The 25,188-nt window shown below is 36.6% G+C and overlaps 3 protein-coding genes across 3 annotated transcripts; 2 read left to right on the top strand and 1 right to left on the bottom strand.

Annotated features, from left to right (window-relative positions):
• Positions 1-11,700: 11,700 nt before the first annotated feature.
• Positions 11,701-14,729, top strand: HER10_EVM0011301 (uncharacterized protein; the record flags this gene model as incomplete). Its single annotated transcript, XM_035480736.1, has 3 exons — positions 11,701-12,649; positions 12,711-12,811; positions 12,867-14,729. The coding sequence occupies 3 exons, from the start codon at positions 11,701-11,703 to the stop codon at positions 14,727-14,729; spliced, it is 2,913 nt and encodes a 970-aa protein (XP_035331841.1).
• Positions 14,730-17,091: 2,362 nt separating this feature from the next.
• Positions 17,092-19,938, bottom strand: HER10_EVM0010384 (poly A polymerase head domain-containing protein). Its single transcript, XM_035483118.1, has 3 exons — positions 18,142-19,938; positions 17,521-18,066; positions 17,092-17,455 (listed from the first exon to the last, which is right to left on the bottom strand). Exons 1-3 carry the CDS (start codon positions 19,076-19,078, stop codon positions 17,184-17,186), a joined length of 1,755 nt encoding a protein of 584 aa, XP_035331783.1. The 5' UTR covers positions 19,079-19,938; the 3' UTR covers positions 17,092-17,183.
• Positions 19,939-22,094: 2,156 nt separating this feature from the next.
• HER10_EVM0003708 (uncharacterized protein) lies at positions 22,095-23,473 on the top strand. The gene is made up of 2 exons (XM_035473373.1): positions 22,095-22,961; positions 23,018-23,473. Exons 1-2 carry the CDS (start codon positions 22,610-22,612, stop codon positions 23,434-23,436), a joined length of 771 nt encoding a protein of 256 aa, XP_035331371.1. The 5' UTR covers positions 22,095-22,609; the 3' UTR covers positions 23,437-23,473.
• Positions 23,474-25,188: the final 1,715 nt, after the last annotated feature.

The raw sequence follows: 25,188 nt of genomic DNA, 5'->3' as shown, positions 1-25,188 counted from the left end.
AATAAATTAGTATTATAATAATAATAAAAAACTTATAAGCGTTTGCTATATTATTATTATTATAACTTATTAAATTATAAGTAATATATTTATTATAACGCTTTAAATTAAATAAGTTTATTTTATATACTTAATTTTATTAAAAATACGGGAATATAGTATTACGTTATAACTTTTATATTTTATAAAAATACTAAAAGCCTAATAATTATATTATTTAATCTTATTATAACGATTTTTATTAGAATTAGATTTTTAGATATAATTTAATATAATATGAAGATATTATAAAAATAAACTTAATATACCCTAACTTAGGCTATAACTACTTTTTATAGGTTTATGGGACTAGACTTTTAAATAAAGAAGTTAATATTACAACTTCATATATATAACTACTTTAATAGCTAGGTTACTAATTATAATATTTATAGTATATTATATATATAAATAAAATAAGGATACGGCTACTCTTTATAAAACAAAATAATTATAAATAAGTTATATATTAATAAAATAAGAATTATTTCGGATTAAAATAATTTAATATAACTTAAGAACTAAATAATTATTTTAGATTAGATTAATTAAGAATAGCCTAGGGATAAAAGATATGTTTAAGAATAAAACTTATATATAAAACAAACCTAAGCTAGGCTTAAAAATAGATTTTATAGCTTTTTAGTAATTAACTTAATATTAAATCTTACGATCGCTTTTAGCTATTTCTATTAAAAACCTTTTAATAAGACTATAATTAATTACTTAAACCTTATTTATTTTATAACTTATAAATATAGTTTGAAAAAGCTATTTATAACTACTATACGATTTATTTAGTTATCGTAGCCTTAACTTTTTTAATACTTTTACTACGATTAGCTAGCCGTAGTAAATAAGTTATTAATTTATTAATAAAGAATTTTAAGTTTAAAATAAAAAACTAATACTTTAGTTTATTAAAGTAGCTATTATAAAAGGTAAGTTTTCAAGCTTACTAAGTATATTTATTAAAACAATATTATAAAATATATAATATCTCTTTAATAATACTAATTAAACTTCAAAACCTAAAGAATAATAATAGTAAATAGTCGCCCTCGCTATTTAAACTAAAAATAAGTTAAATAAATGAGTAAAAATAATTATATTTATAGGGAATATAAAGAGCTACGTTACTAATTAAATAAGTAGGGTAGCTAGTAGAGTCTAATATTAGAGTCTAATATATAAGAGCTAAAGAATTACTTATAAAACGTATAAAATAAGGTTAATTAATTTAAAATATAATTAGAAAAGTCCTATAATAAATAAGATAATTAAATAATAAAGGTAATTATTATAAAATAAAAATAAAAATAATTATAGTTTTAATTATATAAACCCTATTTTTATAACTCTATACCCTTAAGGAACTTAATATTTTTATATAGGCCTAAGCTATAATAGTTTTTAATAATAAAAATAAAAAGTAACTAAGCAAAAATCATTTAATAAAAGCTTATTAATAAAAGCTTTAATTAAGGCTAAAGAATATTCATTATATTAGTCTTATAAAAGAGTATAACTATTAATTTTAGTTCGAATATAGTAGTATATAATAAAATAATATATAAAGAGATTACCAAAATACGTAATAATATAATAATTACTTAGAAAAATAAAAAGATCTTTTAATAAATATAAATAGCTACTTAATAAATAATATTATAAATAATTTTGATATAAGTTTAATTGAGGACCTCTTTAGGGGCCTTTTATAATAAAGGGATATTATTAAGTATATAAAGGGGTATGATTAATAAAGCTAGGGTTATTAAAGTATTAATAAATAAATAAGAATTATAAATATATTACTAAATATTTTTAAAAATCTTATTATTAACTTAAGCTAATAAAGGGGTTTTAATTAATAAAACGTTATTTTATAATCTAAGAGAGTAATATTAATAAAATTAAAAACTACTAAAAAGCTAATAGATGAATTAGAAACTATAAATATATTATTAAGTTTTTATAAAAATAGATTATTAGCTTAGAAAGTTTAAATATTTTTATAATAAATACGCTTTTATAACCTACTATTATTAAATTCAATGGTAATTTTTGTTTTATATTTCTTAGCCTATTTAGGGCTTTTAAACGCTTTTAAAAATGCTCTTTTATATTAAAATTAATAAATAACTATTTTTTAATAAGCGTATTTATATAAAAAGAGTATTAAGGTCCTAAATAATAAAAAGAACTAAAGTATTAATAAAAAGGTTATTTAATAAATTAATAATAGGGCTAACTAACGGGTTAAGAGAATTATTACTAAGAATAAAAACGATAATAAAATATTTATATTTCGGACTAATTAGGAGAAGAAATTATTAAAGCTTAAAATAAAATAAATAAGCGAACTATAAATAATAAGCTTTTAATAGACCCTTTAGTAAACTTTGAGTTACTAAATAAGGCTTTATTATTTTTAGAAATAATAACAGAGCTTTAAATAAAAGAAGTAAAATAAGAGCGCTTTAATAACCGTTTATTATTATTATTACTAACTTTAAAATAGGTAATATTATTAATATTAAAAACCTTAATAACTTTAAACTTATAAGAACTATTAATAATAAAAGTGTTATTAATAAACTTATAATAACGCTTTAGGAACGCTTATTAAATTTATTATTATTTTGAAAATTAATGTTATTATTATTATTAATATAAAATAGGTAATAAAAGACTCGTAAGAGTTTTTAATTTCGAACTTATTATTAATAAGACTTTTATTATTAAACTTATTACTAATAGGACCCTTATTACTAAAATTATTAGCTACTAAATTATTATTAAAAGGATAGTTTTTATCAAACTTAGAATTTAAATTATTATTAGTTTTGTCCTTAGTATTATTATTAATATTAGGATTAGTTAAAGTATTAAAAACCTTTTTAATAAGGGTTAATAATATAATAAACTACTTAATTAGTACTATACTAGCGAGATTAATAGCGTACTAAAGGACCTTATTAATAGTTTTATAGTAAAGAATATTTATATAAAAACTCTATGAGGCCCTTAATTTTTTTTTTTGAAAATTAGAGATTTAGATCGCTACGTTATTATAAAATAGTTAGCTAATAATATTATTAAAGTAAATAAAAGAATTATTATTAGGTAAGTATAGAGGCTCGAGGCTAATTAAGTAATTAATAATAATAATAAATTAACCGGTCTAAATATAAAAGTTAATAAAAATACGTAATAAGGGATTAAAGAATATATAAAGACTAGGACCTAGAAATAAAAATACTTACGAATTATAATAAGCTCTTATACTTAGATTTAATTTAAAATACTTTTATACCCCTAATACATATAAAGTTAGTAATAAGCTCACTTACTACGTTCTAAATAATATTAATATCACTAAGGGCTTTAAAAATAATACCATAAGCGTATAATAAATACTTATTATAAGTAAATATTTATTATAAATATATACTTATTATAAATATATACTTATTATAAATAAATACTTGATAAAGACGTATAAAGTATTTTAATAAGCCTAGGTAGCCTTATAAAGCTTAATAAGAACTTATATATATAGAGTTAGTAAATAGTATTTTGATAAGCTATTACTAAACTCATGATGATATATTTCTTTTTAAAATTACGTATGTAATATAAATATTAATACGCTCGCTAATGTAGTAAACGAGCTTAGTAATATTATAATGAGTTTAAATTATATACTTTAAATAAGGAATACTTTTTTAAAACTAATAAAGCCCTTTTTAAAAATATTTACAATTAGTAAGAGCCGTAATTTAAAGGATAATACTTATAATAAAAGCTTAGCAAATAATTAAAAAATTATAAAAAAATATATAAAAATAATAATAAAATTTAGGATTATAAAAATTCTAAAAATTATTATTTGGTATTAACATTCACGTAGTAAAAATAGATATTAAAAATAGGAAAATAGGGATAGTAAAATAATGGTATTATTTTAAAAAATATATAATTTTAAAATGGTTATTAATAACCTTTATATAATAATAATTAGTTATTAAATACTATTACTAAGTAATAATAAACTAATAATAAATAGAAATATATAAAAGTTAGCGCTATATAATAAAAATTATATTATTAAAACTACTTAGAATAGTATATAAAGCTATTATTTTCAATATAAATAAAAAGATTATTTTATTTATAATAATAAAAAGCTATAAAGCTTTATTAATAAATATTAAGTTTATAATATTATTTATTTTCTTAATTTTATTTTTACTAATCGCTCGAGCGGTTCTTAATATCGGTTATATAGTATTAATATATAGTATCAGTAAATATTTTTATTATCTTATTAAACTATTTTTATTTTTTTATATTTTTATTTTTTCCATATTTTTTTTTATAAAGTTTATAACTATATATTAATAGTAATATTAAGCGCGGGACGCTATTACTTTATAAGCTTACGTACTTAGTTAAGTTTATAGCCTTTTTAAATAATAATAGCTTATAATAATATAATATTAAAAATACCCTTATTATTATTATTAAAAATAATACTAACCTTACTAATATTTAATATATATTAATTTATATTTATGTTATATATTTATATTATATATTATATATTTTATTATTATTATTATTATTATTATTATTATTATTATTATTATTATTATTATTATTATTATTATTATTATTATTATTATTATTATTATTATTATTATTATTATTATTATTATTATTATTATTATTATCGAACTATTTTTTTAAAACACTTAAAATACTAAAATATTAACTTGTTAATTTATAAAGCTATTTTAAAAGATATACTTAGTAGTTCGATCTTATTAATATTATATTTAACGATCCTAATTTATAAATAAATCGTTTTAAAAATCATAAACTAATTACTATCAATTTAAAAATCTAAAATATAAATATTTTTATAATATAAAAATAACTATTATTAATACTAAACTTATATAATATTAATAAACCTAAAATACTTAGTTAACTTTAAAATATAATTAATATTTTAATATCGTAGTAGTAAAATAAGAAATTTAAAGAGATTAAAAGGATATTTCAAAGTTATTAAATAGGTTAAAAAATAAGTAGTTTTTATTATTTAGAAAATTATTAATATATTATATTATTAATAATAAGATTAGCTATATTAATAATTATGGCTAACTATTATTAGTTATAAAATTTATTATGTAATAAAAACTCGGTATTAACACTAATAAACTAGCTTACTTATAAGGGTAAAGTTAGCCCCTAATAAGGCGGGCCGGACCCTAAAGGGGTTTATAATATTATATTCATTAATAAAATAGGGTTACTAAGTAGTAATAAACTATAGAGATAATTGTTTATTTTAGGGGCTAAAACTTAGGGAGAGGGGGATAATTATAAGGAGGCTAATATATAACTACTTAGCTAGGCCTAACTTAATTATAGGGCTATACTTAGGGCTTAATAAACATTTAATAAAGCCTTAATAAAATAAGAAACTAAATTCTTATAATAACCTTATAAGAATACTAAGCTTAAGTTTATATATATTATATTATACTTATTTTTAGATCTTTTTAATATAATACTTAACTATACGCCGTTAATCCGTAGTTATAAAATTTATAAGAGGAAAGTTAAAAAGGTAAAAGAAAATCAAAAAATAATCTAATGAGATAGTAGGGGTATTTACTAATACTATATATTAATACTATATAACTAATATTAAGAACTGCCCGAGCAATTAGTAGAAGTAGAATTAAAAATAAATACTTAACTATACTATTATAATACCTATTTTAATATTTTATAAAAAGTATAAGTTTAGTTTAGCTAAATATTATTTTATTAAATCCGTTAAAGTATATAAATATTTAATTTAATAATTAGTTATTAATATAAATATCCTTAATAAGTTAATTATTATATTTTTATAAATAAAAATAATTATTTTTCAAGTAAGAAATACTAAAAGTACTTATTATTAAAGTATTTTATTTAAAATTATTTTTATAAAAAAGGTTTTAGTATTAAATAGAGGGTAATCTTTTTTATTTAAAGTTTTATAAGTATTTTTTAAGTTTTTAGTTCTATAAAGTTATATTAATTATTCATTTTTATATAAGTTAATATTCTTATATTATGATTTATTAAAATCCTTATTATAATTAGTATTATTTATATATTAAAATAAGATTTATAATTAACTTTATTTAAATATACTATGAAATAACGTTACGAGGTTTATCCGAATTATAAAATATATTTTTATTAAAAATATAATTACTAAAGCCGATTTTAAATTTGTTATTTTTAAATTAAAAGTTTATTTTTCTATTTTTAATTTCGAAATTAAGATCAGGCTTTTGAATTATTTTAATTTTATTTTTATATTCTAAATCCTTCAATTATCCCTTAATCTTTTAAATAAATTTCTTATTTTTATTATCATATTTTATTATATAAATAGATTTAGTTATAGTTATTAGAATTTTATTTAATTAAGGTCTCTTTTAAAGTGTTATTTTTATTATTTTACTATATTATATAAATAAAGTTATTCATAATTTTTTTATATTAGGTCTTCTTTTAAAAAAATTAAATAGTTGTTTTTATTTTTATTGAGAGTTTTATTAAACTCGTTTTTGAAAAAATAAAAGTATTTTTAATAATAAGGTTTATCTCCTAATAGAGCAATTCGCCGGGGCTATACTATATATTACGTATTAAAAAAACTAGGTATATTATACTTTATACTTAATTATTAGCTAAAATAGCTCCCGATTTTCCGCTACTTATTTAGAGGGTAAGTTATACTTATTCTAATATATATAATACCTTTTAATACTAACTTATGTAAATAACTAAATCTTATATTACGTATTCTTTTTATTAAAGGTTAGAGAACCTTTTATATAGTCCCTTATATTTATAATATAACCTATATTAAAAGATTTTTAACTCTATATAATATATTTTTAAACTAATATTAATATATTAAATCTTAGTATTTATATTAGCCCGGCTATTTATAACGTTTATATTATTATTTAGTTATTATTATATTATTAAAAAGTATTATACTACTCCTTAGGTATACTTATATTAATTATAATAGCTAGAGCGTTAAGGGGGCCTAAGAATCTATCGAGCCCTAGAGGGGGGGACCTATTGAGGGGTATCTTTAGTCCTAGCCCGCTAATTATTAATTATTTGTTTTTTTGTTCTACCTCTACTACTCGCTCGGGCGGTTCTCAATATCGGTTATACGGTATTGATATATAGTATTAGTGGATACCCCTACTGTCTCGTTAGACTAATTATTAACTATATACTAGGAAAATAAGTTTTTATTAAGTAGTAGTTTATATATTAATAAGTTCGTTTAATAAGTTTATTTAGTAAGTTTATTTAGTCTAAATAAAGAGTAGTTTATAAGTAATATTAAAAATAATAAGGATAAAAAAATCTTTATAAGCTTTAAAAAATAATAAATATTAGCCCTTTTAGCCCTTTTTTTTTAAAAAAAATCTCTATATTGCTATTAAAGTTTAGAACCTCTATAGTTAAAGAAGGCCGCTTTTAACTTTTATAGCCGACTTTTATTATTAACTTTTCTAGCTAGTATTACTATATAAATATATTACTTAGCTTATTATTAATAAATAGCTAAAAAGGGTAGCGTATTTATCCCGAATTAAAAGCGGTTTTTATATTAAAATTATTATATTACGTTCAGTATATATTTAAAGTATACTACGTATATTTTAAAATTAAAAGTATATTATATTATATAATTTTCTTTAAAAGTATAATCCTATTAAAGTTAATCTTTTATACTTATAAAGCTAGAAATAAAACGATTATATAATAAGATTTATTCCGTAGTTATGAACTTTATAAGAGAGAAAGTTAAAAAAAGTAAAAGAGAATTATAAAAATAGTCTAACGAAATAGTAGGAGTATCTACTAAGACTATATATTAATACTATATAACTAATTTTAAGAACCGCCTGAGCAATAAGTAGAAGTAGTATATAAAAATAAATAATAAGATTTATTTTAGCTCTTTTTATATTTTTATAAATTTAAAAAATATAATAATATATTTAATTAATTCTTTTAAAAGTATAGGGTTAATAAGTAAGTATTTCTTTTTATTATTATTAATATTTTAATATATAAAGTAATATTATACCTAGATTGTCCGTTATTTTTAAGCTTTTTAAAATATTATCCTATTTTTATTTTTAATAAATAAAATAGTTATTATTATAATAAGCTATTTATAAAAGTTATTTATAAAGGATTTTTATAATATTAACTCGTTTTTTAAAAATAAGTTAATACTAAATATATTTAAGTTATTAATAATTTTCAACTATATATCCTAACTTATTATAATTATAGTACTTAAATCCCTTTTTAAGTAGTTAATAAGGTTATTAATACTTATACTTAGTATTTAGTTTTATTTTATTTTATATACTACGTACACAAAAAGCTTACCCCATAATAAGTATATTTCTATATATAGTTTCTTTTCAATAATATATACTAATATATATATATATTATTAAATTCAAAAGTATAATAATACTTTATAATATACGTAAAGTTTTTATTAAAAAAAGTACCCTTATAGGACGTTTAGGCGCACTATTAGTTACTTATTTTATAGTTATATAGTATAATACCCGGGCGGGTAAACGGCCTACGATAGCGATATTATTAAGGTTAAAGCTACTTAAGGTTATATTACTATAGCTTTTAAACTTTCTAGCCCGCGTTATACCGGATTATAATATAACTAACGTACTATAAATATCCTTAAACGTAATACTAAATACCCCGACGTACTAATATACTTTATAAAACCTTAATATTCTTAAAATAAATATAAGTAATCTATTTATAACTAAGCTATTAAATAGTAAATAGATCCCTTCTTTTATATCCTCGAGTCCTCAAATTATCTATATAATAAATAACTTAATAAACCTACCCGCAGCTCCTAAGTTTAATATTACTACCTTAGCCTACCCGTACTTAAGTAGCTTTATTATTAACCTCAACCTTTATTATATTTTTAAGGGCATATTTTATTTAATAATACCCTATTTCCCCTCTTTATATTTTTTTAAAAAAATGGGCCTTTTTATTATTTACCTTAACTATATTAAAAATAAGTAATATTCATATTAAGCGCTTTAAAACGTATTTAAATAAGTTAAAATTAATAAAAATCTTTGCTTTAATTAAAAACTAGGCTATTAATAATAATATTACTTTTTATTAATATTATAATAATAGTTACTTGTTCTATAAGGGCCTCGGTATTTAATACTAAATTAATACGTAGTATAGTTAAGCTATTATAATTATTATCGAGGCTAAACTATATTAATAATAAATAGGGCTATTATAAGGATCGTAATAAACGAGAGGAAGGTATTATTACTAGATCGGGTTAGTTAGAAGTAAAGTATAAAATAGTAGTATAATATATTAAATAATAACAGCTCGTTAGCCTAGGGCAGAGGGCACTAATAAAAACGACTACTAAAAGTTAAATAACAAAGTACTTAGTACTTAGTCTAATAATATAATTATTATTTAAAAAGTTAAAAAGTTAAAAAGTTAGCTATTATTAGTATATAACTTTAAAAAGTTATTAATAAAATAGTAGTAAGCGGGCAGGCCGCTATAAAAAATAACTACGCTTTTATTAATAATCGCTCCCAGTAAATTACTATAATAACTAGAGGCCTTATACTTAGTATTAAATCGTTTTTTTATATAAAATCGGTTATCGATTTTAATAATAAGTTTTATTATACTAAAAAAGTCTTTTAGTTTATTAAACTTAATTAAATTATTTTTATAAAAATCTTAGAATAGGGATTTAAATCCTTTTAAATTTATTAAAATTATAATAAATATTATATATTTTAATAAAGTAGTTATTAAAAATCTCGTTATTAAAATATTCTTCTTAAATAAGCTTAAATTATTTAAGAGCTCGTTTTTTAAAAAATTAATAATATATATAACATTTTTAAATTCTATTACTAAAATCTTCATAATAAAAGTTCTAAGAACTCTTAAAAGATTTTTAATTTAAATTAAGAACTATTAAAACTTTTATTATAAAGAGTATAATAATATTAGTTATTATTTAAAATATATTAACTTATTAAGTAAAAATTTAGTTTTCTTAATTTTATTTTCTAATTATTTAAAAATATTATTTAATATTTTCTAAACTTAAGTAATATTATTATCGTTTTTTTAATTATTATAATAAGTTTAGTATATATCTTTTAAAATCTTTTAGTTTTTATAAAATAAACTTATTAAATAATAATAATTAAGATATTATATTAGTTAATTATAATAAGTATATTAATAAAAATTAAAACTATAAATATTAAATAAATAATGTTATAATTATAAATAGTCTTCTTAAAATTATATTTATAAATTTTAAAATAAATAAAGCTTTAGTAATTAATTATAGTTCTATTAGAAAAGATTTTTAATAAAAATAATTAAAAGTGATTATAAAATTTAATCCTAAGTTAATTATTAAATAAGTTATAAAAGTTTACCCTTAAGCTTAGCTTAGATTTATTTTATATATAAGTCTTATTTTTAAATATCTTTTTATCCCTTAAGTCGTTCTTAATTAATCTAATTTAAAATAATCGTTTAGCCTAAGTTATATTAAATTATTTAATTAAAAAATCCATATTTTATTAATATATAACTTATTTATAATTTTTTATTTTATAATGAATAATTATATTTTTATTTTATTTATATATATAACATGCTATAACTATTATAATTAGTAACTTAGCTATTAGATTAGTTATATATATTAAGTCATAATATATATACTCTTACTATCTCGTTAAACTATTTTTATAATAAATAATTAAGTTAATATAAGTATTAAGATTTAGTATATTAATATTAATTCAAAATTATATTTTATAAAATTAAAAACCTTATATAATATAGTTTTTTCAGTTTTATAAATATAAAAATCAACTTTAGTAAGATTAAGCTTTTAAAAAATATATATAATATAATATATTCTTAATAAAAGAAATAAAGTAATAAATATATAATATATAATAGTTAATATATACTATATATTAATAAGGTCCGTATTATTTTAAATAATAATAATAATAATAATTTTAATATTATTATTATAACTTATTATTACTTAAATAAGCCGCAAATTTAGCTAAGTATACGGGCTTATAAAATAATAATATTATATTTAATTTTATTATTAATTTATAATTATAAACTTTATAAGAAGGAAAGTTAAAAAAATAAAAGAAAATTTAAAAAAAATAGTTTAATAAGATAATAGGAGTATTTATTAATATTATATAATCGATATTAAGAACTGCCCGAGCGATTAATAGAGGTATACTAAAAATCAAATAGTTAATGATTTCTAATAGTATATCCGTTAGTGGTATCCTGTTTGGCTTCTGTGACGTCACGTCGCTTTGAACTCTGCCCGGAAGCCAAGTCCTCTAAGCAACCCCGAATGTCCGTATCGCCGTGTATGCCCTCTCAATGAACAGGCAACTTGCCCATTGCAGTTCTCGATAGAGATGCGCAACTCATTTCAAGATGGCCGCAAGATCGGCATCCCGCGATTCGAACCCTCCCATGCCCTTCACCGGCGACGCTGACAAGGGCAAATCCAGCCGAGATCTTTCACCAGTATTTCCACTTCTCAACAACGACGAAACAGCGAAAGCTCTATCCTCCGATGCTGCGATGCAAACCCGTGCCGGCGAAGATGACGTCGATGAAGAACCCGCGGTCGCAAAGCCCTTTGTCAGAACGTCGAGTCCTGACTCTGCAGCCCGGGCGGCCGACGCTTATGATGAAAAGGGCCCCGATCGCCTCGACCGCAAGATGCATAAATTCAGCCTCTATGAGACTGCCACGCGGTACTACATTGTGGGGGGAGACGTGACGGAGAAGCGGTACCGCATTCTCAAGATTGAAAGAACAACCGACGACTCGGAGCTCAGCATTACGGACGACAAGATCATCTACAGCCAAAAGGAGATGAATCAGCTGTTGGATACGATCGATGATGGCAACAAAGGTACTGGTGGCATCAAGCTACGATGCACTGCCTGGGGCTTGCTGGGTTTCATCAAGTTCACTGGACCGTACTACATGCTCCTAATCACGAAAAAGAGCACAGTAGCCATGATTGGGGGGCATTATATCTACCAAGTCGATGGTACAGAGCTTGTGCCGCTGACGCCCAATCGATTCAAGGCCGATGTTCGCAACACCGAAGAGTCCCGGTTCTTGGGCATACTGAACAACCTGGATCTTACCAGGTCGTTCTATTACAGCTATTCGTACGATATTACACGCACACTGCAGCACAATCTGACGAGGGAGCGCGAAGCGCTTGCGCGTGGGCTTCCAGGGACCATGGATGACTTCAATGGCATGTTTGTGTGGAACAGCCACCTGCTGCAGCCGGCCATGAAAGCACTCAAGGACCCCTTCGACTGGTGCCACCCCATCATCCATGGCTATATTGACCAAGCTGGTGAGTACTGGCAGATGACACTAATGAGTCAACTGGGCATCTACCTGACTGCGTTTCATAGCCTTATCGATCTACGGGCGCACTGCGTATATCACCATCATTGCTCGGCGATCTCGTTTCTTTGCTGGTGCAAGGTTTCTCAAACGAGGGGCCAACGACCTCGTGAGTTTGCCCAACTAGCATGCAAGAAACAATGCGGCTGACACTTTGCGAACAGGGTTACGTTGCAAATGATGTTGAGACGGAGCAAGTAGTCTCAGAAGCCTTGACAACTTCGTTCCATGCCCCAGGACACAGGCTATTCTCCAGCCCGCAGTACACTTCCTACGTTCAGCACCGGGGAAGCATTCCTCTGTACTGGACACAGGATAACACGGGCGTGACACCAAAACCCCCCATCGAGTTAAATCTCGTCGATCCATTCTACAGTGCTGCCGCTCTTCATTTCGATAACCTTTTCGAACGCTACGGCGCTCCCATTTACGTGCTGAATCTCGTCAAAGCGAGGGAACGGACGCCGCGGGAATCCAAACTGCTGCTGGAGTATACAAACGCAATCAACTACCTGAACCAGTTTTTACCAGAAGGTCGCAAAATCATCCACAAGGCGTGGGACATGAGCCGAGCGGCGAAGAGTCGTGACCAGGACGTTATAGGTACACTGGAGCGCATTGCCGAGGATGTCGTCACCACGACTGGATTCTTCCATGATGGCGACGGCAAGGTGTACCCAACCAGCGTCCAAAACGGCGTGGCCCGAACCAACTGTATAGACTGTCTTGACCGAACCAACGCCGCCCAATTCGTCATTGGGAAGAGGGCCCTAGGCCATCAGCTTCATGCACTTGGTATTCTCGAAGACACCTCCATCAACTATGACACAGACGCCGTTAATCTCTTCACTCACATGTATCACGATCACGGTGACACTATTGCTGTGCAATATGGTGGCTCCCAGCTTGTCAATACCATGGAGACATACCGCAAGATCAACCAGTGGACGAGCCATTCTCGCGACATGATCGAGAGCTTCAAGAGGTATTACAACAACTCTTTCCTGGATGGGCAGCGCCAAGAGGCGTACAACCTCTTCCTCGGCAACTACATATTTGCTCAAGGGCAGCCAATGCTATGGGATCTTGCGACCGACTACTACCTTCATCATGCGGACCCGCGAGCTTGGTCCGAAAAGACGAAGCGAAACTACATCAATTGGTATACTGCGGACAACTTGCAGGAAAGAAGTTTACCGCCTTATACGCCACCCCCAGGCGAAGCAAAGAACAAGCCAGTATCTCACTTTGATGATTACTGGGTTGAATACTATCGCCCATCCACACTCTCGTCATTTCTGAAAATGTTTCCCTATAAAATGAACTCAACCATCAAGTACATACCCTTCAAATCCACGCAAGATGGACGGTATGACCTGAGTCCTTTCCGGGTTCGCAACGAGGCGGATATGGACGCCCACGAGAAGAAGAAGCCCAAAAAAGAGGTGACAATCGTCGATCCGCAAGACTTGAAGTCCCCTCGAGACATTGACGCTGCATCGGCCATGTCGGACCGTACTGCAGGTGGAAAGGGGATTTCCATCCACCGCTGGCTTCAGCCAATGCAGGACAGAGTGACTGGGCACCATGGAATTATGAAAGAGACCCATGCAGAACCACAAGATCCGTCGAAGATCAAGCCCACAGCCCAGGAAAAGACTAAAGCGGCTCAATGGACCTTCACGAAGGCTGTTAGTGAGTCCCTCAATCCATCTGTCAGCCAACAAGAGGCGGAGGACTATGAGCGGTACATCAGCCACCCTCAAAACCTGCCGCTGGTAGTGTCTGCCGAAACGATCCAGGCAGAAAACCAATCCGAGTACCAGCACTATGTCCAGAGCAGTGAGCAAAGCGACGCGATAACGCCTGTCGGCACTGAGGAGGATATCGCTGTATACGCGGAGCTTCTCAAGGTTGGCAGCAATCCTCTTACCGTCACCGAGGAGGATGCTCAGAAGAAGCGATACAAGGCCTATAGGAAATGGCTTCGTGGCAAGTCGTTTTTCAAACAGCAGCCACTTGATTGAGGTCACCTCCGCTATTCCCTCCACCTGCCGCCACTGCCCCATCCTCCTGGTCTCCAAACAAGTCTTCGAGCCTAGGCTCCGCAGCTAGCAATGCCGACATGTGAGGCTTTAAGGGCAGATCGGCCGCTGCAAAGATCGCGCGTAAGATAGGTGCAAGTTTGGAGACTTCAGCTAAAGCCTCTTTGGTCGCTGCATTCCCAGGCCCGTTCCTTTGCTCAGCGAGCATGTTCAACCAGCAAACGCTGATGGATCTGAGGACTTCGCCTGCATGTGTCCCGTCTGGAATTCTCGGCCAGCAGTTCACCAGTATGGCACCGAATGCCTGCGCAGCCGCTTGTATGCTGCGCGGATGAGAAGCGAGAAAGGGGTCCGTCATGATTGCAGAAACCGTGGACAGGAGTTCCTATGGAAGAGTTAGCAGTCTAGGCACCACGCTGGAGACATGTGGAGTTACCTTCAAATGTGCTGTGGCAAGAAAGCCGAGTTCGTTGACGATAGAGGTCGTTTGTCGAGCAAGTAATTCAACAATTCCAATATAGTCGGACGCTTGCCAGTAGCCCATAAAAACTCCTTCCCTGAGTAAACGAGTAAGAAGTCCTTTCTTTTTGTCTCTGTCCCCCTCCCCAGGAAACTGAATTTTAGCAAGCTGGATGATTGCACTATATGCCGGATCAAGTAGCAAAAGGGACTCTTTCTCAGGCGTCAGAGTTGGCAAGGATAGTAAGGTGGGGAAGACGGATTGCTCAAAAATGTCACCCAGGCCGGTTTGGACGAGGACCTTCCCTGGGCATTTGACGAGAAAGTCGCCTAGAACAGCCAGGCCCCTTGCTTTATATTCTGTGTCGGGGTCGTCTAGGAGAGCGAGGAGAACTGGAGTGAACAAGGGCCAATTTTTTTCGACAAGTGCATCCTGTAGATTAATGGTTAGCCGGCCATTCCAGCATCATGACTACTTGAGATCGGAATTGACCAACATGGGATTGTTCCACAGCCCAGGAAAACACCGTAATGGCATGAGGTTGAGTGGTTTTCCAAGATTTCGCGTCCTCGGTATCAGCGGAAGCGCCAGGAGTAAAGCGGTCCTGACTGTCGTCGGCGAAATGAGCTTTTCTGCCGGTGGAAGTGATACGACTAGAGCTTGCCCGAGAAAAGATGGGTCGAATAAAGCCCTCCAACACTACCGAGGTGATGAACGTCTGCTTTTGAACATCGTTCAATGAACGCTTCAGGATCTCTCTAGCAGAAAGCTCTGCATTGACGGTCGTCCAGGTTCTCTTGCGGTCGGTGTATGTAGCGATAACAATGAGATCTTGGTCGGCAAGCGGTGGAGAAAATCTGACGACAAGACTTCTCAAGACATCTAACGCCTGCTCGGCTAGAGCTGGGTCAGTATTCAACAGCGGGCCAGAAGAGCTGCTCAGTAATCCAAGTGCATGGCTAGATAGCTGTGCGATAGACTCGTGATCTTGAGGCCCTTGGTCGATGCGTTCGGCATTTCCGAGACAGAGTGAAAGAGCGCTGAGAGTGGATATTGGTGGCTGCCGGTGGTGTTAATGAGTAACAGTGTAAGACGAATTAGATGGACTAGTAGGCCGAACCCACAAAATGCTCGACCTCCGATAAGTCTCGTGCGAGGTCTGTGAGAGTGTATCGTTCTGGTAGGTCTGTGGCTCCTGTCAGCTTCCAAGCTCTAATGAAGCACTGCTTTGATCGCCGGGAAAATGCGGACCTCTATCAATGTTGAACTCAAGAGAGCTGGACGTAGCTCGATGCAGGGCTTCAACTACGTCGGAGAGCATAGCGGGCAACGTTGAGACCAAATGAACGTGGACGATTGAGGTCGGACAGAGCCCTTGATGCAGGTGTCTTTACTTGTCTGCAGGTCGTATGACAGGCTCCTTTCTGGGCAAGTTGGGAACACGGATGACATGAGAAGTCTGACCTCTTCGCCTGCCTACATAAAGTAGATGGTTAACCATTGATGGAAGCAAGTAGCAGCAGGATTGAGCGGGCACAGTGAGAGTGAAATCAGTGCGTGCAGCCTTCGGAGGGCGAATCGTAAAGACTTGTACAGTACATGTGTAGTGTTATAAACTGTGTGGCGCTGTGCAGGCTTCTCCGACATTCTCTCCTCGAGTACAGGCAGACCGGTAATGAAGGACCGCCACGTTGAAGACGTCAGGAATATACAGAAAAAATGCCTTCTTAGACAGAGAGATGTCACAGGAAACTCGATGGCATTTCCCTCACAGCTTCAACAAGCAAGTGGTCTTCGGGTATTTCAAGCCGGCCCCCTCAGGCAATAATATTGCCTTCACCGGCACAACCCCTCCTCCCCGTTACTCCTTTGTCAAGTAGAATCTGCACCTAGCACTGCCCGAGGCAATCGAAGTCTTAGCTCGTTACATAGTGCAAAGCCCGTCTTGAAGGGCATTCTGCCCAGTACAGCTGGGTTCACCATGTGGGAAGCCCCTTGATCCCCAGTTCTACTGCTCGTCGTCGCACCTCTTCAATGGCCCCTGCCGGCTCAGTCTCGTCTGGGTGACGAAGCTGCCAGGCAACGCAAACATCCAAGGCCTGGCCCATCCACTTACCGGGGCGGACACCGAGTTCTTTTCCCAGCAATCGCCCGTCTACCAGGCGCGTCAACGAAGGTGCGTCCATGACGTCCAGATCAGCAAGGTGGTCCAGGAACTTTTGCCATCCAGAGAGAAACTCTGCTCTGTCTGTGGCGGAATGAGCAACCATTTCTGGGACAAGGTACGAGGTGTACGGAGATGGCGGTACTTACCCGTAGGGGAATCAGATGGCAACTTTTCAATAGCCTCGACAAGTAAGGCATAGAGTACCTGGATCCGCCAGTGGCCTCCATGGCTGTCCCACTTACGAATTGCCATACCAACGATGCCCCTTTCAGTAGTCCTAGATTGCCCGGCACCAAAGCTTTGCTTCAGATCAAGAATCTCGACGCGGTGGCGATATGCTGCAGTAATTACATCGCAAAGCTTGTTGGGGGCCTTAACGCCTTCCCGGGCAACCAACGTAGGCAGAGGCACAGAACCCCGAGCCTTTGGTAAGGGTACTTCCTCCATTACGTGGGAGTACGGGGTAATTGCAGCTAAATTCCAAGCAAAGTATGCAGCTTCGTCGGATGTGACGAGAACGTCATAGATCATTCTGGGGACCTTGTCATGAGCGAGCCTGTCAAGGAGGTTGTAGGCCAGTTTCCACTTGGAGAGATCAGGTGACGGGTGACCGCTATCACTGGAATCCGTGAAGATGGCCTCGTACAGTTTGAGGGTTCGAATCAAGTCCAGAGACATGCATGGGTTCTTACCTGCTCCAGCATAAAACCAAACGAGTCAGTTCACCAGATTGGTATATAAAAAAACTTAGGCATAGGCAGACGAACCCTTTAGCATCTTTTCCATCTCGACACCAACCCTTTCGCGGCTAATCTTAAGTTTCAGAGCGTTCAAAACTTGGGGGTCGGCCATGACTGCAGTGGCAGCAGAATCAATTGAAAAGTCGAGACGACTGGCGAAGCGGAGCAATCTCAGGACTCTGAGGGGATCGTCTGTAAAGGTCTGGAAAGGCTCCATGGGTGTGCGGATCAGGCGAGACTTCATGTCTGTGAGTCCTCCGGTCAGATCTTCGACCAGGCCGGTGTGTAAATTGTAAAAGAGGGCGTTGATGGTGGCATCGCGGCGCAGAGCATCTTCCTCGGCAGTACCAAACTCCATTGTAGGATTGCGACTGTCCTGAGTGTACGTCTCCTTGCGTAAATTGACAAAGTCAACGTCCAGACCAAACATACGGGTAGTCGCTGTCTCGAGGTGCTTCGACTTATCGGGATTCGCTGCAATCCTGTGGAGGCTGCCCATATCATCGGGACCAATATTGTGCTTCTTTGTGTGCTCTTCTAGAGCACAGTAGTCGCGCAGCTCCAGACTAAAGGCATAGCCAGTCATGGCATTGATGGCGGTATCAATATCGTGAGACTCTATGCCAAGCAGCTTATCACGAACCCAGCCCCCAGCCCATCGAAGGACGAGAGGCTCAGGTGAACGACCGGCTCCATCGATGAAGGCAGCAACGTCAACCAAAAGATCCCTCAATTGCTGCTCTTTGGGAGTAAGACTGAGTGTCGGGGGATCATTTGCAGTGGTGATGTTGCTCGTAGACGAGGCGGCAGCGGAGGTGGTCATCGTGGACGGCGAAGAGACAGACGGACGACCCACAAACGCGTCAAAGTTTCTCTTCATGAGGCAAGGGTACAAGGATGCGCGCGGCACCGAGCAGCGGTTCCAGGTCAAGACAGATCGGGGCCGAGCACAGGCACGTAGCATGACACGACAGGCCTGACAGTTGGAAGGTGTCGAGTCGGCAGATGCGCCAGTGCAGAAAGTCGAGGGGTAGAACGTGCGCCGCGTTAGACCACGGGCCGTGATCCTTGGGTTTCGAGATAGAGTCCTTCTGGTCTCACTCCAGAAGCAGCTCCAGCTTAACCACCTTAGCTAGGGTGGTGGTGGTAGCAGTGGTGATGGAGGCGGAGGCGCAAGCACAAGTGCGGTTGCATAAGGTAAGGAAAGGGCGCAGCACAGGCCTTGAGGCAAGCAGTCTGGGTCCCAGGATCGTCAAAGGAAGTCGATGAATGGTGGGTTGGTGATGTGGGTACGGCTGAACATGCAAGACCGCACTGGGGTTTGAGGTGATGGTGAGCTCAAGATGAAAAGTCGATACGAGTGGCTGGTGCGCGGTTAGCTGATGGATGGTAAGGGCGTCAGGGCGATGAGACGAGACAGGTCGCGACAAGTTGAGATGAGTAGAGTGAAGAAGGGTGAGTCAAAGCAAGAAAGCCAGGACTTGGTGTCGAAAAGCCAATCATTAGGGACAAGTGATATGAATGTGATTAAGACTTTGGCTTGAATTACAAGCTCATCTTGGAGGGGGGTATGTATGATGTACTCATATAAGCCAGAGGTGAGAGTCTTTTGGATTTTGACTCACGACTTGCCACGGGTATCTAGTCAGCCGAGGCCCTGTAATTGGGCCAAAGGACTTGACGTTTGCTTGAGTTCGCCAAATGTGACAGTAAGAAGAGGAAAAGAAGTAATGAGTGTGCCGTGCACCGGCGAAAACCTGGCTCTGGCAGGCAGTGATGATAGGTAGACAATGAGTCTTCACTCAGGCGGGCACACAGCAAGCAGCACGCAGGCCACGGGCAAGTGACTTGTTAAGCACCTTAGCGCTTAGGTACCTGAGAGTGCTGATTTACCCATGACTCCACAGGTGTGTTTACGTAAGGAGCTTTTCCCAGCGTGATTATGTAATGCGCGGAGTCTGAGTTGACGTCGTTTCAAAGTGTATCCGTATGTGAGTGGTGAACTCAAGTGGACCTTTCTTCACTTCACCCTGCAACCTTACTTGACCAACTTATCTTTGGCTATTGCTATACTAAACTTCCCGTGTCATCTGATTCGTCCAGGGATAAGGCTCGCGCGGACAGAGATGGGGTTGTTGGATGCCCAAAACTGGTGGCAAGACCAAGTTTTCCGTACTGCTGCTCCGCTGTCAAAGCATAGCAACGAGGGGGTGTCTTCGACATCGTCACTACGGACACCGTCCAGTGCTTGTGGTGTCTTGAGGGCCTCTTGTCCAAAACATACCGTCAGCTTCAGCCCCAAACAGACGATCATCACTTAGCGATACAACTTTTAGCGGACCAGAATCCCACACAGGGCTGGGACACCGCGATAAAAGTCCATCTTCGACCATATCTCGCCAAGAGCAGATCCACACCTCTTCCTGCTTGACCAGTTGGGGGATTTTCCCCAGGGGATAGCATGACCGTGGTCGTAGTTTGGCCAAGGTTGGCTTAGCTTCCGCCGGCCACGTTCCCGTCCATCTTTAACCTTGATTACTCTTCCTTTCTGTTTGATCAGCCGCTGGCACTTCCACCACCTTCCAAGCTACTGTATGCCCTTTAGGTTGGCTCACGAGGATCATGCATCACACCGTTGTTGTCACCGGCTGGCGGGTCGATCCGAGGCAGCTTTGTCTCCTCTCCCTCTCTCATGAGCAACGGCCAACGGGATCGATTCCATAGCTCTGCCGCATACTGGAAGGGGAAAGGCCCATGCGATTGGCCCCGTATAACAAACGGCTCTAACGCGTGTCCTACCATCGGCTGTACGATTTGCCGGTTTGCCAGCCGTTGGACCTGTGCGCGGCTCATACTCGACCTTGACTTGACTCGGCTCGACCCGACTGGCTTACACAAAGAACGAGTTACTCGAATTCGGACTGCCTTGCCGACCATCTGTGCGTGCGTGATTCTCGCCGTTGTCGGCCGCAGCGGTTTGATCCGTCTGCACATGTGCTCTCTTTGCAACGCTGGTCGACAGCGTCTCCATTCATCTACATTGTCTACCTACTAATGCATCTGCCATACTGGCTTATGAGTGTCTACTCAGGGGGCCATCCACGCCACGGCGGTAGATCATTTCTGCCCGTGCGTTCGTAGTTGACTGCAAGTTCAATCCAGTTGGGCTGCCAACTCCCGGGCTCGTTCTTACCTTACCCCCTGCAACAATCACGTCGTACCCCGGTGATCTGGATCCGGCGTGGACGCTCCCGCGCCGTGGATCGAAACAGCCGTATATCTCTGCATCAAACACGCACGAGGCATGGTCTTTGCTTGCCAGGTCTACCACCACAGACCTGAACACAACAGCCTTGTCCCTAGTTGCCATGTCACCTTACATAACATCTCACCCTAGGCTGGCCGGGCCGCCGCAATCCCCACGCTTGTCTTGGTCTTCAGAAACGGAAACAAGGCCGGCAAGATCCCTGTCGAGATCATATTGGCAGTGCTTAATTTCGATGTAACCCGGCAGCAATCCTGAGCTAGGTCACGTATCTCATAACTCGCCGACTCGTGGGCCTACTCCGTAGTTGATTTCACTCACGGGATGTTGAGGGATTTGCATCGACGAGCTGGCTGCGGTATTCATTCCCAACATCAGTCGCTGCTGTTTTCTCCTGGGTGGTTTGAAAACCGTTCTCTGTCAGGTCGAGCTACTGCCTGTATCTGCCCGACTAGAAATACATGGAGTGTGCCATCCTCTTATGTATGGCACTCTTGTCGTTCGTACCATAAGCTAAGGTAGTGGACGGTGCATACGATCATCATGCACTCATTAACCCCCTTCAACACTGGCGCATCTGAGCTGAGTCGAAATAAGGTCGCGGGCTCGGACTTTTCCAGCTGACATTCGGCCACACCAACTCCGGAACCTTGCGGCCATCCCTGCTATGGCGGCCTCAAATTGCACACGCCCCTGGCCCGAGGTTCGCATGAGGCTCTGCTCGTGGCCTCGCCACAGCCCGACTTTGTGGATACAACTTATAGCGAGCAACAACAGCCGCGCGTAGAAGGTACTTCTGTGCATGTGCACGCTCCTTTGGTAGTAGTGATACCCCCCGGGAACTCGCATTGAGGCTCTATTGCGAAAACATGTTTGGCTTGGCGGTTTGGGATGTCGGATGGAAATTCGACCAGCGTTCTTCGAGTATCAGAGGAGAAGGCGGGAGAAGCACTCCGGATGCTCACTAAGGCGCGTAAGGGCATTGGGATGCAGGACATGCGCGTCGTCTCGACATCAGACAGACATCCGTCCACCGCTTGGTTGCTCTCAAAGGCGTGCTGACAACCAAGGTATAAAGATGGTCTAACCTCCGGCCTCAATCCTCTCGTACTCTTCTTCCCCATCCAGCATTCAGCAGTCTTTTAATTATCCGACCACTTCTCTCCTTCCAATCATTTGTATTGTATAATATACCCCTGCCGGCCAGGACTTACCTTCTCTCACATCACAATGTCTTCCATCAAGAGCATCTTCGCCATCGGCCTTTTGGCCACTGCCGACATTGTTGCCGGCCACGCTGCCATCATCGGCGCCACTGGTGATGCCGGCGGACAGGGCATGGCCCTTGGAATCGACTCCAGCACCCCCCGTGATGGAACACGTCGTGATCCCTTCCAGGCTGACAGCACTCGCTTCAAGGGAGAGGCTGCGGATACCTTTGGCGAGACTGTTGGAGCCGGTACCAACAACCTTGAGACCGGCACCAAGGCCATGATGGCTGAGACCGGGACCATGCTCCCCCAGATCTCCGCCGGTGGTTCCGTCGACATGACCCTGCACCAGGTCAACGGTGACGGTGGTGGTGAGTATTCGATATGAAATCTTCTTTCACTTGACACTTGACTGACACGTACCAAGGCCCCTACGACTGCATGATCAACGCCGATGCCACTGGAGCGTCGTGGACCAACATCAACGTTGTCACCACTCCCCCGGGCCAGAACTCCCGCAACCGTGACGGTGCCATGACCGACTTCCCCCTCAAGGCTGCTATCCCTGCCGACCAGACTTGCACTGGTACCGTCGCCGGCCAGAGCAATGTCTGCTTGGTTCGTTGCCAGAACGCTGCCCGTGCCGGTCCCTTTGGCGGTATTGTTCCTGTCCAGATGGCTGGCACCACCACGCCCGCCGCTGCTCGCCGCAACTTGATGCTCGCCGTCAAGCGATCCGATGAGCTCCTCAACAAGATGATCAAGCGTGCTCAGACCCCCTCGGCCGCACCCGAGGACGACGCCGCCTACCTGGCCGAGCTCCGCGCCGACGGCGAGGAGATCTAAACGCTGTTTTCTGTGGAGAGGGATTAGGACTACCGCGAGGGTCAAAACAGAGATCCGTGGAGGCAGGATGGATAGGCGATGGAGAGAGGCTGTTAACTGCTGATGCTGATGCTGATGCCTTTCACTTGTATCTGAGGTGCCTGACTGTGTCTTGACACCCGTAGTACACAATTACATTCACTGACCGCTGATCACTTTGGTTCACTGTAATGCAAATGTAAAGAGTGATGTTAATATGTATGTGTTCGTGTCGAGATCCTTTACTACTTAAAAATAGATGTGAAAAGCATGAGATTATCGTCTACTACCGGAATTGAGTATGAGAGTTAATGTGCAGAAAGTGTTCACTTGCCACATTGAACGAGGTACCAATTAAAGGGAGAGATGTGCAAAAGTATAGCATGCAGGCATCAAACTGACGGAGAGCCGAGGCGGGATGACGGCGAGAGCAGGGAGGGGGGCGGCACATCACTAGTAGATGCAGGATGAAGGAATCATAGGACTTGATCCCAATCCGAGTGCCTCAGTCAGTGTCAACCTACCTTTGATTGCTAGCCACACTTCCTTGCATCAAACCAACGGCTGACACTGTTGACAGTCATTCTCTCCGGTGATGCCATTTGTTCAAAAGACAAAGTATTATGTCTTGGTCTTGTTGTTGTCGCTCCTGTACAGTCTAGGTATCTTCACGTTGAGGACTTTTTTTTATCAAGCCTAGCGCAGGCCAAGGCCTCGGATCTCAAGATGATATTAAGGGGGGTGCCGAACCGCCCAAGTGTCGCGGGTGTCGAAGTCCAGGGTTCCTGGTTAAGGGAGGGAGCCGGGGAAGGAGAAGGTGTTGAAGAGAGAGGGGAATCCTAAAAGGGAAACATTGGAACCTCCCCGCACTTCCCGAGATACTGGTTGAGTTGTGTGGCTGTGGTTGGAGGCTTGTGTTGGGATAACAAAAGTAAGGTAAGGTAAGGTAAGAACAGTCCAAGGTATTATTGGTACGTAGACTGAGGTATACTTTTGCCTCACCACTACTTAAGCAGTACTTTCTGAAGCTGGACCAAAGCTGCGACGCACTAATACAGAGTATGGGTGGTGGGCAGGTAGCTCTTGGAGTGGTCGCGGCCTCCGTTCATTCGCCGCGAAAGGCGTGTGACGTCAACGGCGATGGCAGATCCTCGTCACTTCCCCCGCGTTCACAGAGGGAATGGATAATGTACCTTGCACCTACTCGAGTACTTTCAGATACAAGAAACCTTGACGACCTTCCTAAACGTGTTGCCTCACTCTGTCGCGTTGGTTCAAGCTGAGATGCTGTTGGAACTTGCACTCTCATGTTTTCCCCCGTCGGAGCACCCTTTCTTGGAGGGTGTTGTAGCCGAGAGGTCGGCCTGCCTCACATGGCCTAACCTGCTATGAATTACCTATGAGAGACGAACACCTCGTCTTGAAGCATGTCGCTGTGAACAGAAACCAAGCCAGTTTGGCCGAATGAATCCTCAACATCAGGTAAGTGAGGTGAGCTGCGATGCGCAACATAATATGTCTCCCTACAATGTGTAGATTGCTACATCGCGTATGTTACGACCACCCTTATGTTCCTGATACCTGGTGTATGTGGATGCTTGGCTCTCTTCAGGTTCGCTCTCGCTGCAGCCATAGTGGTCTTGGCACATAGATCTGTGTGTGCAAAGGTCCTTGAAAGCTTGGCTCAGGTGCACTGGACTGAGTGATATGCATCACACGTCGACCCAGCCTCAA

This window comes from Colletotrichum scovillei, assembly GCF_011075155.1.
Source record: "Colletotrichum scovillei strain TJNH1 chromosome Unknown Contig00007, whole genome shotgun sequence".
NCBI classification, from domain to species: domain Eukaryota; kingdom Fungi; phylum Ascomycota; class Sordariomycetes; order Glomerellales; family Glomerellaceae; genus Colletotrichum; species Colletotrichum scovillei.
Note: the sequence above shows the minus strand (reverse complement) of the source record. Positions and strands in the feature narration are given on the sequence as shown.